We start from the raw sequence: 18,050 nt of genomic DNA, 5'->3' as shown, positions 1-18,050 counted from the left end.
TGGGGCATAAATGCAAATAAGCCTGAATTGATTTGATGTTAGCACAAAATCACACATAATGAAACGTCCTTCAGTGTCCGTAGTAACGCATAACTGCGACAACGGTACCGACTTCTTCAGAAGCAGGAAGCACCCTGCCGAATGACCAACTGCATGCGTCACACAGATTTCGTAGTTAGGCATGAAAGGTCTGACTGCTTCCTCTACCTGTTCCGCCTCAGCCAATTTAGTTTCTTGCAACGCCAAGAAATCGGGTTGCTCTTTCGTCAATAATCGCTGTATTTGGTACTGCTTTTTCCTAGTGCATAAACCACGAACATTCAGCGTTGCAACTGTAATGGCTGATTGGGACTCACAAATCATGCGCTGTGCTTCGGTGCAGACACTAAAAACCTAAGCAGTCAGGGTCGAAGTTGTCTTGATGCAGCAATCTTGAACACCAGGGAACCAGGCAAAGAACGCCTTACTTGCTTTCCCTGCGCCGACGTTCCTCTTTAGGATCGTTGGGCGCGGGCTGGTAACGCCCCTTCTTCGTGCGTTCCATCCAGGGGTGTAGTTGGCGTGCTCCGTTTCCTGCTGCCGTATCGTCATCGAAGGCTCGCTTAGTTGACTCGCTGGTGTCGTCCATATCTGAAGGTCCGTTGGTGCTTGCGTCGTTCGATTCCTTGTCTGCTCCGGCATCAGAGGGTTTCACGTCGGCACCGCTGGGAGGTGCGCCTTCCGGTTGACCTCCGTTCTCTCTGGCTGCCTCCAAGGAGCTGTTTCCTTCACTCTTGCGTTCTTTGGCAGGAGTTGAAACTTCTGGCGCCAAGCCCTGGATAGTACGCTCCGCTTCCTCGGCATCCATGGCGTGGTCATTGGTCTCGGCCGTCCCGGCCCCGCTGGCCACCCTGGCGTACGACCTGACACACTCGGTGCCTTAATGCCCGAAGCGAAAACACTCCGAGCACTTCGGCGCCCTGCATTCTCGTCGAATATGACCTGTGCGCTTACAGCGTAAGCACAAGGGCGCCCGACCAGGGATCACAACAAGTACGTTACCACCTTGGATCCGAAGCTGGTGTGGCATGGTATCGGCCGTGCCGCCTTCGTTCAGTGTCATCCGCGCACACCTGGTCGTTGATTCGATCCCTTGGAAGCCTTCAACATTCCACTTCTCCCGGCTCACTTCCAGGACCTTGCCATACGGCTCCAATTCCTTACGCACAACGTCGTCCGGCACATCATACGGGATCCAGTGGAGACGAAGCCGTAACTCCGTGATGCTGGGATCCACGGCGAGGCACCGAAGACCCTTCACCTGCAGTTCTTTGGCGTCCACGAGTCGTCTCTTTGCTTCTGCCGTTCGGAGGGTAGCCATCCAAACATGATTCATTTGGTACGCACCGAGTGCTGCGATGTCGCCGAGTACGCCGCACCTGGCCATCTCTTGTCGAAAATCCTGGATACGGTAGGGGCGCCCTTTCAAATCGCAATGCAGAAGCACCGATGTTTCACTAGTAATTCCTGTAGGCATCTGTGGTAAAACAATCTTATAGTCATCGTTCGTTGATTCACCGGAGTGATTAGAACCGCGGCCAGCAAGGGCCGTTGCAGACGCTTCCACGGAGCTCATGTTTCGAACGTCTTGCACGTTCGGCACGCGCGCTCGCACCTCAGCTACTGCCGGCTCGGATATTTCTACTCTTACAATTCGTGTTATACAAGAAACAACATGCCAGTTCGGCGTTCGAGACAGTTTTTCTTCGTGCGTTTGTCATGACGGTTGCCGGCAAAATCCCCACTTCCCATTAACAATCATACAATCAGCAGAATCTATAAAGTGCACAAGAGCCGCTAACATGCCGCTGACATGCCGCCGACCGCCTGATTTTGCAATGACAAGCCAATGGCCCGAGCTTCCCCGACCTTGCGAACCAAGCGGGCTGCGACGACAGCGTCATCACGCTCGCACGAACGGACGGGGCCGCCTTTCCGAAGCACCGCTAATGCAGAGCTTGTCAACTCAGCCGTTACTACTAACCCTATGCCCATTGTGTTCCAATCACTTTGCAAAACAAAACACCGAGTAGAAAATGGACTTACTCCTTGATCAGCGTATTCATGGCCTCTTGTCTCTGGACGCCGCCGCGTGCTATCTTGGGTGGCTTGAAATGTGCACAAACCGATAACAAAGCTTCTCAAATCGTCGAACCTTGAACGCCTTGCACCGCTTGAAGTTGAACTAGGCCTGAAAAGTCCACGCTCAGCCAGCTGCACCGGCCATTGCACCGGCATCAGCGCGACACGATCGAGTGGATGGGTGTATAATAAAATTATAAGTTCTCTTTTTGCAATGGGAGGTAGTTCGCGCCACCTGGCGGACAACTATCACCGCGCAGGGAATCTAGTCAGATTTTCGGGGATTAGGACGAACATGAATATATTTTAATTAAAGTACCCGTCACTTCTCTTTTATGCAAGAGAGTCGCCAGTTTTCCTGTTCACCCTACGCAGTCGGTGTACAGGGTCGTGGGTATGCATAAACAAGTAATGGCGGAACTGGCGGAACTTGCTGGGACGAGATCACTTCCGGTCCACCTGCTTCATCTGTATGTTTGCTCGGTGAGCAGGAATGAGCAGCGCGCCTTTTTTTTCTTTTTTTTTTAGTTTTTCTCGTTGGAAAATCAGAAAAGGTATGTCGAAGACCGGACAATTGACCTTGGACCGGACCTAAGATAGATCGGTGTATGTTTCTGGACCTTACGGAGCCAAGAAGAAGCACCGCATCTCGTTTTATTTGGCCTCCGTAGCCAAAGTTACGTAACCCTATGTGTCGGGTCAGTGGAAATCTGTGTACACGTGAGACATTCAACGAAGTTAGACGCCCACAAATCAACCGAGGCATCGGCATGTGATTGTTTTGTGTTTTTCGTGCACGGGAGAGCGTTTGTGAGAACTGCATCGCATCGTCAACTGCGCGGCGTCGCGGTGAGTGTTCGAGCTGGGCAAAGCGAGATTACGCTACGCCTGTCGGACGTAGTTGAAGGAAGGTGCGCAGGATTGTGCAACTGGTGCTCGATCGTGCCGTAGAAGAAGCAAGCGGTGCGTTTTCGACGACGTGTAGAGATATCGTGATCGGGACAAAGCCGTCGCACTGTGTATAGTACGATTGTGCCGTTCGTTCCCTTCAAAAAGCTAGCGGCGTGTTTTCGACGACGAGTGGAGGTCTCGTGATTGTGACAACGTCGGCCTACCACGGCGGGAAGTGTGATTCGTTCGATAACGTTCTTTCGTTGTCTCGAAGAGTCGGATATGTGTTTTCCTCCATTTTTCCACCCAATATTTTTTACCATGGCTTAGTTAGGAGAGCTTTTTTTTTGTTTGTTTGTTTTTTTGCTCTGCACGCGCTGCCATTAGCCCAATGTGCTTCTTTTGTAGCCATTTGACGACGTCCTTACTGCTACCAGTCACTTGAGGTTTCCTCAGGTGGAGAGAGACCCGACTTCTGACCGTGATTTCACCCAATATTTTGTGACTGTAGCTTATATAATTTGGTTTTTAAGTGATAGAACTTTTCTGTTATATTTGATATAGCAATACTGCCAGCCAGGTTTTGGTTATGAAATACATGTGCTTATTGTGTGTTTGTTTTCAGGTTTTCTTGTTTTATCTTGGCCAGAAATCTGACTAAAGAAAAGCTGTTGTTATGAAGAATTTTGTAATTGGCAAAAGAATACCAGAGAAAGCTTTTTTTCATATTCTGGTTCATTTTTGTTGTGTACAACAAGTCCAGAATTCACTGCTCTGTTAAAGGCACAGTCATTTTTTAATGTTTTCGCATTTTGTACATATAATTTGTGTTCAAATAATAAAATATAATTTTTATCCAAATGAAGTTTTCTGAGCCAATTTTATAGTATGGAACGCGCCACGGCCTGGATTCCTCAAGAGTTAATCCCTTCTCCCAGTCTTACCTGGCCTGGGCAAACATGTAGCCACCTACATGTGACCAGACTTAATATTTGCAGAACAAGCGGAAGTCATGGCTTACCAAGCCTGTGGCTTGTATACTGTATTGTAATGGGCAATGTAATGCCAGAGAGGATTGGTGGTCCTGAATAAAAGCAGCACTCCGCATACCCATGTTCTATGGGACACATTTTTTTCTTTTGTTGACCAATTTGAAACAAGCCAAATAGGGTGACCATCTTTCGGATTGGTGGCCTGGGATAAAAGGAGCGGTCAGTACCCAGTCTTCTACCAGACAGTTTTTTTCATCATTGAATAAGTTACTGCCAGTCAACACTGGTCGGACATGTGCTGAGGATGTTTTTAGGACTGGTGGCCGGAGATAAAAAGTGTGGTCAGTAGCCAGGCTTCTACTGAACACTTTTTTGTCTACGTTGACCAAGTTGCTGCCGGTCAACATTGGCCGGAAAGGTGCTGAGGACATTTTTAGGACTGGTGGCCGGGGATGAAAAGAGTAGTGAGTCCCAGGCCTCTACCGGACACTTTTTTGTCTTCGTTGACCAGGTTGCTGCCAGTCAACATTGACCAGACAGATGCTGAGGATGTTTTTAGGACTGGTGGCCGGGGATGAAAAGAGTAGTGAGTCCCAGGCTTCTACCGGACACTTTTTTGTCTTCGTTGACCAGGTTGCTGCCAGTCAACATTGACCGAACAGGTGCTGAGGATGTTTTTAGGACTGGTGGCCGGGGCTGAAAAGAGTAGTGAGTCCCAGGCTTCTACCGGATACTTTTTTGTCTTCGTTGACCAGGTTGCTGCCAGTCAACATTGAGCGGACAGGTGCTGAGGATATTTTTAGGACTGGTGGCCGGGGATGAAAAGAGGGATCAGTACTCTGCCTTCTACCGGGCACTTTTTTGTCTTCATTGATCAAGTTCATGCCGGTGAACATTGGCCGGATGAGTGCTGGTCACCTTTTTGAGGCGGGTGACCAGGGAGGAAACAAAGACTTGGTGGCCAAGCCCTTCCCGAACATATTTTGGTGATTGGTTGCCAATGGAAAAACTAAGACTCTGTGGCCGGGGACTTAATAGTGATCTTTTGGGGACCTTTGGCCAGCTGCTTTCCAGTGGCCGGGCTGGCCAGGCAGGTGCCGAGCAAAAATCAGGCATTGGCCAGTGTCGGGCCAAAATTTTGTGCTGCCTGGGTAAGCAGTGGATAAAATATATTAACATCATTTCTTGTTGTTTCCTATAGAGTAACCAAGGGTGTCTCGCTGTGACAAAAAAAAAAACGTTTATAGGGCCCACCAAGATTTCGAAAATGTTTTTTCATGCCCTTCAAAAACGTTTGAGAGATTTGAGATTTTCGTTAAAGTTTCCTAAGGGCCTGACGTTCCTTTACAAATTCCTTAAAGGGTCCCAAGCAGCACACAATATTGGGACGATATTCGCCTCGGGTCGGGAAAGTCGTGCGAGTATTGCCGATTTTTCCGTTGTATCAAGAAAATTGTGCTGGTACCATTTTGATTCTACTGATGTCGACAGAATATTTGTTATTTTGCGGCAACGCAACCATGATATATATGGTACACGAACCATGTTTCACCCTGAATATCGTTTCTGATTCGGCAACTGCGCAGTATTAGGCATTTTTGGTCGATTCGAAAATGATATTGAAAGAAAGCCGGTGCCATTTTCTCCCGGCCGATGTCCATGAATATCTGTTATATTGCACCGACGCAATTCTGATATATAGTTCACGCAAACCGGGTAACCACGATTGCACGAATATTTATTTTTTTTCTCCCAAAAAAAGATAACTTGGAAGGGGGAGGAGAGAGACGGGACGACACGAGTGAGAGAGGAGGCATAATAAGAGGGAGAGTGAACACAGATTTTTAGTTGAACCTCACGTAACCAGACTCGCTGGCGTCTTGAAAAGCTAACTTGGAAAGGGAGAGGGAGAAAGACAGTTGTGACGTACCCGTCTTTGGTTAATCATTCGAAATAGGGCGCTCATGCCCAACGCAAGATCGGGCTAGGTGCGCGTGCGCGGGTGTGTGGGTGTGTGTGCGTGTTCAAGAAGCGAGAAGTAATGGGTGGGATTCATGGCGATCGCGACTAGGGTGCCTTCATGTGCGCACATGAAGGCTCTCTAATCGCGACATGCTTCGGAGAAGGCGCCCCCTCCCCCGCCCACTTTGGACGTGACAATCTGCTGGCCTCCTTCCCCTCACCACGAGCAAGAGGAGGACCACGTCGCACAAGGAAGCCGAAACAGAAGCAGGGGAGGGACATTCCAGCAGAACCTCCAACTGAAAAGATCTAAAGTTCTCCTGACCTTTTCAGCGGGGGAAATGGACGACTCCGGAGGGGAACAAAAAGGAAGGAAGAACGGGGCCAGGGGCTGGGCGTACGGCACGGTGCGGAGACCAGAAGACCGATTTTTCCTTGGACGGGACGGCCTGTAGAGAGCGAGACATCAATTGACAGGGGGATATTGAGGAAAGGATGATTTCCAACGCCGTGGAAACTCAACGCGGCTCTCCGAGACGACCAAATCTGCGAGTGCTTGCCGGGTAGTTTTCTTTTTGTTCGCTTGATACTACGCCATTTGCCTGGATTCGCGGAAGAAGTCCTGCTACGGTTTTTTTGAGTGACATGCTTGGCAACTTGGCAACTAGTCAACGACTACGCTGTTCATTATCGATAGACCCTCTCTCGGCAAAGATACTTCTTGGAGTTTGTGTTCAAATGTTTTCATGGCGTATAAAGCGGTACGTGTGGATACGATAGACAGGTGAGAAACAACTTATTTACGGGTTTTATTGCTCATCTAGGACGCAAGCAAAGTGCTGCAGTCGATTTTTTTTTAATATCGTGAAAGATTGGAATCTTCTTCTTCGTCGTCATCCGCGTGCTGTTGCGTCGACATTTGTATATATGCGTGTAATCTAGTTTTTATTGGAAGGTGAATAACAAGTTTGTGATTATTGAAACTACGTTGTTGGTGCTTATGTGTATATTTATACTAATGTTACTTCGTTGCCTTTACCGCGTTTATACTAGAATCTTAACTGTATTAATATTACAGTATTACTGTATACAAAATAAGTTACATTTTTTTCTAAGGGAGCTCAGGCCCATAGGAGAAGCAAATTAGCTGACTAAATAGTAAGTTTAGTACCCCTGCCACACGAAAAAGTTAATATATTTTCATTGAATAGCATAGAATTTAATCAGTTCACGAACTTGAGTGATTATACGAGCGCCGCAAGCGGATTTGTCGACCCCATAATGTCATTCGATCGAAATTACATTAATTTTGCCGTGCGGCTGGGTTATAAAGCAAGAATTAAGTGATTGCACGCAATAACAGTCGCTTACATGATCGTAAGTCACACTTATCTAGCCGCGTCCGCGTTGACTACCTCTACCTGTTTTTCAACTGTGATTTGTTTTGCTGTGTTCAATCACTGTGTGTCTCGCCAATTGGTCGAAGTATTTCTGTATAACTCACATGCATTACAGGGGCAATAATTGCGACTCAATGTTTTCGACTTCAAACAATCACATTTTTCTATAGACGTCTTATACGCATACCTCGTGCCATTTCGTACCAATTATTTAGCGGTGTAATGTTTTGCCCATATAATTAAAGGTTTCCTAGACCCGTTTGCTATGTGAAGCATTCCTTTTAGCTAATAAGACACGCGTATGAACTGAAAGAGCGTTACGACGGTCGATCCACGCGCTTTGCCTTATTCGTTTCGACGCGCGCCCCCGGTGGCCTTCCGTTGCGACGTCATGGGAAGAGCGCTACGGTCTTATGTCTAGGAGGTGTTGGTTAATGGGATGTTGGGTTGATGTTTGTATGTGCCGTGTATGCGTATGCGCTCAATGTATATGTTTAGCCGATGCTTGTGGTATGCGTAATGTATCTACATGTGTGTATAATAGAGATGTAAAAAAAGCCCGAAGCATAATGGTGGTGTCAGCTAAAGCGTAATGGTGGCGTGAGCTAAAGAGAGAAGGAGGTTTCAACCTCTTTACTTCAGCGTCCCGTCTGCTTCCTCCTTTCCGGCCCGTCTTACCCTCGCCCAACCTTCTTAAGTTGCAACGGACTATAGCGCTGAAGCTCCAAGTACTCTGTAGATATGCGTGCAATATCTGGCGGATGCTCGGAAGACACTGCCAGTACAAAATTGAAATTCTCAACCTCCGGCCGATGATCAGCCGACGCTCTAAGTACTTTATAGATATACATGCGATATCCAGCAGGTGCTCAGACAACACGTGTAGGAGACCCGTCAGAGTTTTCCTAAAAGCCTGTGAGGTCTAACTCCATCCTTTCAGCGCAACCATACCACTCATCAGAATCATGTAAACGGGTCTGTGGGAAAAATCACATGACTCTTCAGGATATGAGTTGCGGTAAGCTGCTTGACCATTTTGTATCAGACGGAAGCAACTAGCGTTTATAATTGGGACGACGTTCCCCGTCCTTAATGTGTTCTGGCCTTGGTGAACGCGGCCCCATTCCTATATCTGTGTTTTTTGGGTGTTTGTTTCACGGGCTGCACTAGAGACGCCCAAGCACACAAAGCCCTTGCTCAAAAGAGAGAGAGAGTGCGCGGGGAAAACGGGAGCGGGACTTTTTGCTGTTTGTCTGAAGTTAAATTGTTTTATTCAGTCGAAATACCGCACACGTCTGAAACTGGTCGCCCTGTTTTTTCCTTCATCAACGAGCGCACCTTAAATGCAAAACAAGGCTTCCTGTATCATAAGTGGGACCTATCTTCTAGAGCAACTGGGTGTGCTCATCAAAAAGGAGGTCCCTCAGTGCTGTTTGTTCCACCTCTTCGCCCGTTCTGCTTCACATATATCAGCGAGTGAGGAAGGCGTCGGAGACTCTACCGCGACGGCACCAGAGAAGGCACCAGTGACGACACCTTGACAGTTCTCAGGATCTCTCAATGGCGGCTGATGTTTCTTCCGCGTTAATGGTTTTCGCTAAACATGCTACTTACAGCGTGTAAATGTGCGTGTTGGGCACCTGCGTTGTTTTATTAGTTGAGCTACCGTACACCTTAGGTTTTTACCTTGCGGAATTGTAAGTACTTCTAAATATATTTCCTTACGAAGAAAACGGTTTCTCCAATTTAGTCGGACCGCTTTGTCAGCTGCTTGCTCCCGGTTTGAATAGACGTTTGGTGCGTATTGTCTTTTGGGTTAAAACATGCTTGTGAAAGTCAATCTATGAAATAAATTTTAATAACGTTTCAGTCTGCCTTCTTGGTTTCGGATTTTTTCAGTTGGGCGTCTAAATTGCTGAAGTCCTGAAGGGTTCCTAAAGGCTGTAGGGTCTGAAGGAATTTGAAGGGCTGAATGGGTTTTAAGAGTAAAAGGGATTGGAAGGGGTCAAGTTTTATTGACTTAAGGAGTTTGAAAAGCTGAGGGGTTCTATAAAAGATCACGGCTGAAGTATTATTTTCAATACGGCATCCTGCCCCGCCTTGACCTCGGATGAAATTTTAGAAAGTCAAATACTAATGAATGGCAGTTACAGTGGGACGTTGATCCCGATACCAAACTTAAAGCCATTAAACCTGTATTGAGGATGTGAGAGTGTTTCTCTCATATACAACTACCGTTTTGAAATCTTTTTGTGACGCATAAGAATTTAAAAATCCCCTTTCATTGATATGAACTTGAACTGTGGTAAAAATGTGAGACTGAGCATTGTGAAAAATGGTGATTCTCCTGCATATATTATGGCAGTGCTGATGTTTACATGCTCAGCGGCGGTGCTGTTTTAAGAAAGTTTTTATGTCACATTTTATTACGTCGATACCTGCTACTTGTTACCGAACGTTTTGTATCTATTAAATGGGTTTGTGACTTTTTAAACAAAGTTGGCTATTTACATCTGCGGTATTTTTAACTGCTTCTCAAGTAACGTTGGCGCTTCTTGAAAACTTTGATTTTGGCACACTATGGCCTTAGTTGCCCTTGTGCCACTAAATTTGCAGTCATCATCATCATCCTCTGGTGATTTACATGTCTATTTGTTTTTAAATAAAAAAATAATATACTCAGACATATACGTAAGATATACGTAAGAAATAAATCTATGGTTACCCTATTGAAAAAAAACCAGCAAGGATATCAAGCTGGGCAAGCTGGTTTAGTAGGTTCGAGCTGGTATGTGTAGCAATCAATCTGGTTCAAGCTGGTTCACGCCGTTTCGAGCTGGTTCGAACTGGCACTGCAGCTGTGCAAGCTGGAACTTAAGCTGGTTTAAGTTTGTCATGCTGGTTCGAGCTGGTTCTGAATCTGGCCCGAGCTGGTTCAAGCTGGCGAAGCTGGTCTTGCTGGGAGCGCGCACGCCAAGGTCGGCGAAGCCTTGTCGATCTGGCATAGCTGGGAGCGCGAGCGCCAAAATCGGCTGGGGTGGGGACGATGCCCCGTCCTGTTCTTTGTCCTCTCGTTTTTGGTAGACGACCGGGTGCTTCAGGCACGCTGCGAGCTTCTTTTGTTTGATAGAAAAGAGATAGAAAGAGCGAGAGTGGTAGGAAAGGATAATTTTAGACACGTTTGGCTATCTTGGGCAGATTTTCGAAGGGACGGGTGTGCGCGTTGTTTGGCGACTACTTTTACGGCGGTGCAAGCGAAGCGCGATTTAAGGAGACAGCGAGCGGCAGTCCGTTCAGCGCGGGAAGGAGTCGGATGCCCCGACTTAGGCGCCGTTTCGTGTCTTCGAACATCTGTGTGCTTGTGAATGACGGTGGTTCCGACGAGTATCGCCAATGCCATCGAAGCCACATGGTTTTCCTCGCCTCTGAAGACTACGCAAGAGGACGCTTCGCCCCCCTTACGGGCGGGACCCACTTTCGCCTCTCATCCGTGTAGCATTTTTTTTTATTGTTATTGCCTCTTTTTAGCGTGTGCCTAGTATTTTTCGTGTTGAGAGATAATCAATCTAGTTCAGTAGTCTTGTTCTTTTCCACAGAGAAGCACTGTCTGTGCGCCGGTTAGTACTGTGCCAGCGCAGTGGATGTGTAGCATCTGAGCTCATGTGAACAGACCACGAATACGAAAATAATAAATTAGATGCCAAGCTGGCTTTTCTAAAGAGTTGGGCTTGTTTATCCTGTGTATTCATTTAAACTGGTTAAACAGGTGGGGAAGTACACCAGCCTAACCAGCATGAGCAGTTCACCCAGCATGGCCCAGCATTTGCCCAACATTCACCCAGCATACAACCAGCTCAATCAGCACGGCATGCAGGAGCAATAACCCAGCATGAAGCTGGGATGCTGGAACCAGCATGAAGCTGGGATGGTGGGACCATCATGAAGCTGGGGTGCTGGGACCAGCTTGTGCTGGTTTTTCACTAGGGTATATGTGTTTCAAATAAAAAAAGTCTTTCTTTTTCTGGATTCAAGGACATACGAAAAGAAAGACCGCTGTCATTGCAGAAATCTTAATCCAAGTAGACGCGAAACGATGCCGACCTGCAAAACAAGACTTAAACGATTACTGGAAACTAACCACCTAATCAACGAGGGAAACAAAATTAAGTGCAGAAAGAGTGCAGACGCCTAGATGTTTTTATTAATAGTAACATATAACCACTTAGCCGTTTCCGGTGATTTTCTGCGAAAAGAAAGCATGGCAAGCAGATGTGCCAACCTTGATTACAAATCAAATATTCTAGTTGCAGTGTGACAATCCTTACAGAGTTCACAATTAGGAGCACCTCACAGCCTATGTTGAGGAAAATATATACGTGGTTGTACTTAGATATTCCATCGACGTATAAGAGATGTACTGTTCTACACCAGACACAAGCCTCATGTTGACTCTTGAAGATATCATTGATAAACTAGCCATTACGCCATTCACAAAACGGAACAGGATAAGCCTGAATTCCTTCCTGGAACTGCTTACTTTATATTTGATGGTTACCAGTGATATCAAATAAAGGCACTAAATGTGAAAAAGGTGGGATATACTTTGCTTCTCAGGTGGCGTCACATATATGCCACTTGTTCTTCGCAGCAGGCGAAAGGAACATCCAATCAACACTGCAAGGCACGAGACTCTAGCTCTTTCAGGCACAGAAGTTCGTTTTAGCAAAAAAACGGAACTTTATTAATTAAACAGTGAACTACGGACAAGCAAACTCGTTTCTGGCAAAAAGAAAAAATTAAATCAGTGTAGATGGTAATATATCGGGTGGTCAGTTCAGGTAACCACCATGCTCGAAGGGCATCCAAAATCACTTCCTGTGGAAATCCGAGCAGCGATTATTTTATTTCCTAAGGCAGAGTGGGACGCTGCAGGTTTCGCACATCCATGTTGTTCTTGTGGGTTGCGCTTTCGTGCTGCAATTTGCACACCTCCGTGACGTGCATTTCTTTGGCTGGTGCTTGGACTGTGACACGGATGATCGGGGCTACGTAGGGCTTTGACTTTTTCAGTTGGACAGTCTGGTGGGTTGATGACTTTCGCTTAGAGCTACAGCCAACTTGTCCTTCTGCAGTCAATGATGCAATGACACTTCTGCGAAAGTCTTTGAGGGTCATCTTTTCGGAATCTTCAAGTTCTTTGAAGATTATGAACGCATTCACAACGCAGCAATCGAGAAAATGGAAGAAAATCCTGTGCCACCACTTCCGTGATTTTCTGTCAACCTGGTATTGATCTTTCAGTTGATCAAACTTGCCAACGAAATTCATATTGCGGTTGTAGTCTTGCAAGGCTGCAGGGCAGGGCACCTTGCAGACAGTTCCGTCCTTATTTTTTCTGTCAACTTCGACTTCATCTGCCGGGTCATGGAAGTTCGACAAGAGGTGAACTGTTCTCTTGTCCTTCCACTTGAAGCAGCACAGGCTCTCATCACTCACTGAATAGTCTGTGTCCCCTCTTGTCATTGATTTGTCGGCTTGTAATTTCGGCAAGTGTCTTCGGTTTGAGTTGACTGTTCCGCATGCATAGATGTCTGCCTCTCTCAACTCCTTCAGAAGGTTATAGCTGGTAAAATAGTTATCAAAAAACACCCGACGGTATTTACCAGCGAGGCCTTGACACATGTTCTTTACCACCTGCGCGCCCAACTCCTTTTGGACGCCGCTTTCCGATCTTCCGGAATAGATCTCAAATTTAAGATTGTACCCATCGCAGGCACACAGCATCCAGACCTTGTAGCCGCACTTCACCGGCTTTTTCGGCATGTACTGTTTCAGACAACTCCTGCCCTTGAACTTAATCACCGATTCATCAATCGCCACAAACTCCGTGGGCAGGTAGTTGTCTGCAAAGGTTGTTGAAAGCTCGGTCAGAAGTGGCCGCACCTTGTACAGCCTGTCGAAGTCAGGGTGACCCCTTTGGGGCTGCAGGACATTGTCATTCAGATGAAGGTGTGATAAAAACCAACCAAATCTGTTCACTGTCATCAGTTTCGAGATGAATGGACCATGAAGGTCAGGTGCACTGGACCAGTAGTCCCGGTAGCTTGGGCTTCGTTTGATTCCCATCAAAAGACTCAGGCCCAAAAAGCAACGCATCTCTTGTTCCGATGCGGGTGTGAATGACTTGCGGTCCTGCTGAGCATACAGGTTGGTTTGAAAAACCACGCTTTGCATCCAGGATGGAGTCCACAAAAGACTAAAAATGCCAAATGGACTTTTGTCCTCAAGGTCCGTGATGTTACTAGGAACACCAGGCTCAGACAAAAAGGCGAGTGGCGGACATATCCGATAAGTCGCACTCCAAACGGGAATTTTTGAGATGGTTACTGGCGGGCCGTCATCCGTTTCTGTGTCTGAGGAAATGACATTCACAGTGTGAATGTCATTTCTTTTCATTGGCAAGTTTTCTGGACGACTTGCACCAGAATCACCATTGGTATCATAGTCGGAATCACTGTCACTTGACTCATCTCCTCCTACAAAACTGTCGCAGCCGCTCGGTATGTCCTCATATTCTTCCTCTGTAACAGCAAACAATGAGAATGAGCACTTTATTTTTTACATAATTTGGCTACATTTTAGACCTCAGCACACTGGTCACCGGATTTGCAATGAGAAAGCTCAAGTCACTTCAGGCATGGTGGCTACTTCTGATGACCACCACATGCAACACAGTGACGCTAAGCCATAATGAAGTGCCGTAATTATTTTCTTGCAGATTATATATTGTACACTCACATACTTTCTTTTTTGCTGTTATCAGTATTGTAGAGTAAGCACTTACCTTCTAATTTGTAAAATCTTTTGGGATCAAACGTGGGAGGCGCCATAGCAGCCGGAGAGCGTCAACAAAACTTTTTTCCACGTGGTTGGAGCGCGCAAGGAAGCTAGCGCCATCTGGTGTAAGCAGCGCGAAGCTCGAGAAAGAGAGGCACTGGTGGTTTCTTACCCAAACCACCATGCCACAAGGGGAGAAAATATTGAAATGGTGGTATGAGGTGCTAACCACCGTGCTTGAAAGAGCTAGACCAGGAATGGCCAGGCTGATCCGGCCTAAGAGCCGCAAGCAAAACCACACAACTTCTAAGAGTCGCGTACCCCCCCCCCCCCCCCCCTTTGAAAGCATAAGAAAGCCGCTTGCGGGTGACAACTGTATGCCGGTAAAAATAACAGTGAGCACAGAGCACGTTCCCGGTCCTTTATAAACTTCAACATAACGTCTGTGACTAGTGGAAGCTGTGTATGAGTTCATCCTGGGCTTCCGCGACCTTCAAAAAGAAGCGATATGGAGGGAACATCCGTTATCCGTTATCTAAAGAGGGCAAGTATCACCGGCGATCGACAAAGGACTTGTGACAGAACATTGCCTCGACTCCAAGCCAAAGTGCATACATGGTATGAGAGCACAACACATCAGCGTTACAAGTTGTGTACGGTTCTATACTAAAAGCTGACAGTGGGCGGCAAGCATGCACCGGTTCGATCAATCACCGACCGAGTTAGAGCAATGTTACAGCCACATTGTTTTGCCACCTGTCACAAAACAAAGTCCCCTCCACAGCCATTGAGAAAACTTCCAGAGCAGAGCTGCCAAGGAAATATAACGATGCACTGTAGGGCGAGGTAAGCTCACAACTGGGTAGAAGGAGATGAGGGACTGGCAAATCCTGCCGAGCATGCAGAGTCGGAGGTGATATTAGTTTTTATTGAAATAAAAAGCTCGGTTTCAGTAAGTGCATGCCACACGTACTTTGTCATGAGAAGAACAACAAAGCTTATTTACTACAGTATATAAAACACCCTACGCTTAGAATGAATGCATGTGACGGAAATATGAGAACCAGCCACAACACAAGTAGGTACCTCTGACTTGTGAAACTTCTCTAGTTGGTAATATATTAAATACATCGCACGAGTTGTTGTTTCACAACGCATTGCCACTAGGCATACGATACTGAACGTACCAGTTCTGGTCCACCATGCCAACGTGGAATCAATTTATACATAGTTTTCAAAGCGTGTTCCAAAAGCCAGAATTTGTAATTCAAATGTTTACTCAAACATTACACTACAAACAAAAAAATGCACGTTTTGCCACATATACAGGTGGCGCTCTCAGTATACAGTGACACAAAGGAGGAGAAAAGCCAATCACTATTTATTACATATGTCCTTGCACGACATCTAGTAGTGGGCCATTAGTGGTATTATGCACCACTGACAATTGGTGAATGAATTAAAACTCCATAAACTTCAGTGGGACCAACCGCTCTTCACATGCCAAGGTCGAATTTTGGTTCGAGTAAAAACTATGCAGACAGCCTGGTATGTAGTGGGAAAGCCTGTCGTTTCTCTACCGGAACAGTATGCCACCCGGTCATGGTAAAAAAGGGAACAAGGGAAGGCAAGGGGAACTATACTGAAAGCAGCGCCATATTTGTGTCCTTGAGGCTGCATGGATATATCTGGCAAAAAAACCCGGCTCCTGAATGCGTTCTCGCTATAACTTACCCGTCTCTTCTAGGGGAGTATAAGAAGCTGCTCGACTACTGAGGAAGGAGTGCATGTTGTAGGTAGGAAGGGGCTGAAAGTGGCTTTTTTAGCAAGCAAAAGAACAATTAAAGTGTTTTTGGGAAGTGTCCATCTGTTCATAGGGGCAACACCATCCTGTTTCCTCCTTTCCTCATGTTCTGACAGTGTCTCTCCCAGTTTTGGCAGTCGCTTCCCTACTGAAAGAAACCATTTGGCGCCTATATGAAAATAAACGGGTCCATACCGGTAACAGTTTAACCATACCGGTCACCAGTTTGTCAAAGGGGTCGCCCGTATGGCTCAAAGGGGTCCCCCGTATGAGCCCTAACGGCCACCTATTCGGACAAACAGGTCACTCCTTTCTCAAACGGGTCGCTCGTTTGGGCAAATGGGTCGCTCGTCTGGGCAAATGGGCGACTCGTTTGGGCAAAGTTGTCGCACGTCTGCTCAAACCGGTGACCATGTTGCAAACTGTACCGGTTTAATCAAACGGCTCTCCGGAGCCCGTTTGATACTGAACGTACAGATCGGCGGCGTGGGCACACCTAGCGTTTCAGCCGTGGCAGTCAATGCTTCCGGAAGGCTGGGAGCGCCGGTTCATCAATTTCAGATCGTCCGCATAATGCAAGTAATTATATTTATACTTCCATTGCACTGATGTTCGCTTATACTGCAACTAAAAGTAACACCTTTTTTGTTGTCGTTGTTTTACGTAAACGCGCGACGTTGGTGAGCCGATATTTTTGACAGAACTTTAAAAGTTTGTCCGTCTTTGTTGCCTCAATTTACTTATTCAGCTCGAATCTCTCTCGCAGAAGACGCGACCGCGTGAAAGAATGTACGTCTAGACTCCGTTCCACTTTAATTCAAGACGCCACGAAGGTAGCACGCGTACACGCGGCTGCAAGAACATCGAGCATTGCGAGAGCACGCCCGCCGTTGCAGCAGTCAAACTAGGAACTCGCGCTGAGTACTTTCTTCGCTCGGGCGCAAGTCGAGCTTCTGGCCGCCCCGCCGCCATTTCCAAGGTTCGAACGTGCTGAAATGCGCGTGCGCGTGTTTTTTTTTTTTTTTTTGAGGTTACAAAAACACATCTCACTGCAATGCCTGGGGAGAGGGAGAGAGACTGTTCCTGTGGTCCTCGCCCCCTCCCTCCTCTCTTGTCACCCGTCACGTGACTCGCAGCCACGCGCGAGCTACACGCTGATAAGCATCGAGACCCGGAAGGGTGCGCCTAGCAGCCGCTCTTTAATTTGTCTGCTTGTTGTCAGTTCCATGGTCAGTTCCAGCTCGAACTTCGCGCGTCCACCTGCTTCGATCTGTCGCCTAACCCTGCGGTCTTATTAGGATGTCTTTCGACAACGTATTGGATGTGCACCAAAGCTATCAGTGTTCGAAAAGTCCTACGTCTTTATCGGCAACAAGCGATTGTTCAAAGAAGTCGGGAATTCTTGCTGTTTGGTTGGGTTCGGCAACTGACAGCTTGTGCGCCACATCGTGTTGAAACTTCCAAGAAGCCGTTCCCTCTCATTTGTGTTTGTGTGGTTGTCCTGCTTTGACCGTGTCGACAAATATCACGGATTACATCTTTCAAGTCCGCTATTTTTATGGTAAGTGCACTGCAACCTACTTCTTAACAACGATTGACCGTTTTTCTACTCGTACTCTTCCAGATTATCTATATAATTATGCAGCCACTATTCTCGCGGCAGCCGGGCGAATAATTTGCCGAAAGTCTACCTTCATAGTCTAGAATTTCCACGGTTCTTGTTTGGTTAGCTATCTTCTCAGTTGTCTAAAAGCTTAGAGTGCCTCTCACATTTCACATATCGCTTGCACGGTTGTACTTGTCTACCGAAGACGTAATAAACTTTGAGGAGAATTGAAAACAATATTTTGTGTCTGTTTTCCTGTCCATTTGCAAGCACCTACTTGAGCACATTTGTTCTACGTGTTTCCGCCATGTTATAAATAGGTTTATGAGTTTCGGAACGTCTTAAATAAGTTTAAGATAACCAACCTACAAGACAATCCCCGTTTAGGGCTAGCGCATAATTTCCCGATTCGAATTGCACGTTCATACGTGTGGTCA

The 18,050-nt window shown here is 46.7% G+C and overlaps 1 protein-coding gene and 1 pseudogene across 1 annotated transcript; both read right to left on the bottom strand.

Moving 5' to 3' along the window:
- Positions 1–280: 280 nt before the first annotated feature.
- On the bottom strand, positions 281–9,455 carry LOC120848608 (annotated as a pseudogene).
- A 2,819-nt stretch (positions 9,456–12,274) lies between these two features.
- Positions 12,275–14,256, bottom strand: LOC115326339 (piggyBac transposable element-derived protein 4-like). The gene is made up of 2 exons (XM_040220602.1): positions 14,211–14,256; positions 12,275–13,947 (listed from the first exon to the last, which is right to left on the bottom strand). Exons 1-2 carry the CDS (start codon positions 14,254–14,256, stop codon positions 12,275–12,277), a joined length of 1,719 nt encoding a protein of 572 aa, XP_040076536.1.
- Between the last annotated feature and the right edge of the window lie 3,794 nt (positions 14,257–18,050).

The sequence above is a fragment of the Ixodes scapularis genome, unplaced genomic scaffold (assembly GCF_016920785.2).
Source record: "Ixodes scapularis isolate PalLabHiFi unplaced genomic scaffold, ASM1692078v2 PGA_scaffold0__279_contigs__length_252992795, whole genome shotgun sequence".
NCBI classification, from domain to species: Eukaryota; Metazoa; Arthropoda; class Arachnida; order Ixodida; family Ixodidae; genus Ixodes; species Ixodes scapularis.
This window is presented reverse-complemented; position numbering and strand designations above follow the sequence as displayed.

Bases quoted from the DNA above. Each gene is read 5' to 3' on its own strand.
- LOC115326339 (XM_040220602.1), bottom strand. From the start codon at position 14,256: ATGGCGCCTCCCACGTTTGATCCCAAAAGATTTTACAAATTAGAAG. The intron at 13,948-14,210 runs GTAAGTGCTTAC...TTGCTGTTACAG, and splicing joins AAGATTTTACAAATTAGAAG to AGGAAGAATATGAGGACATA.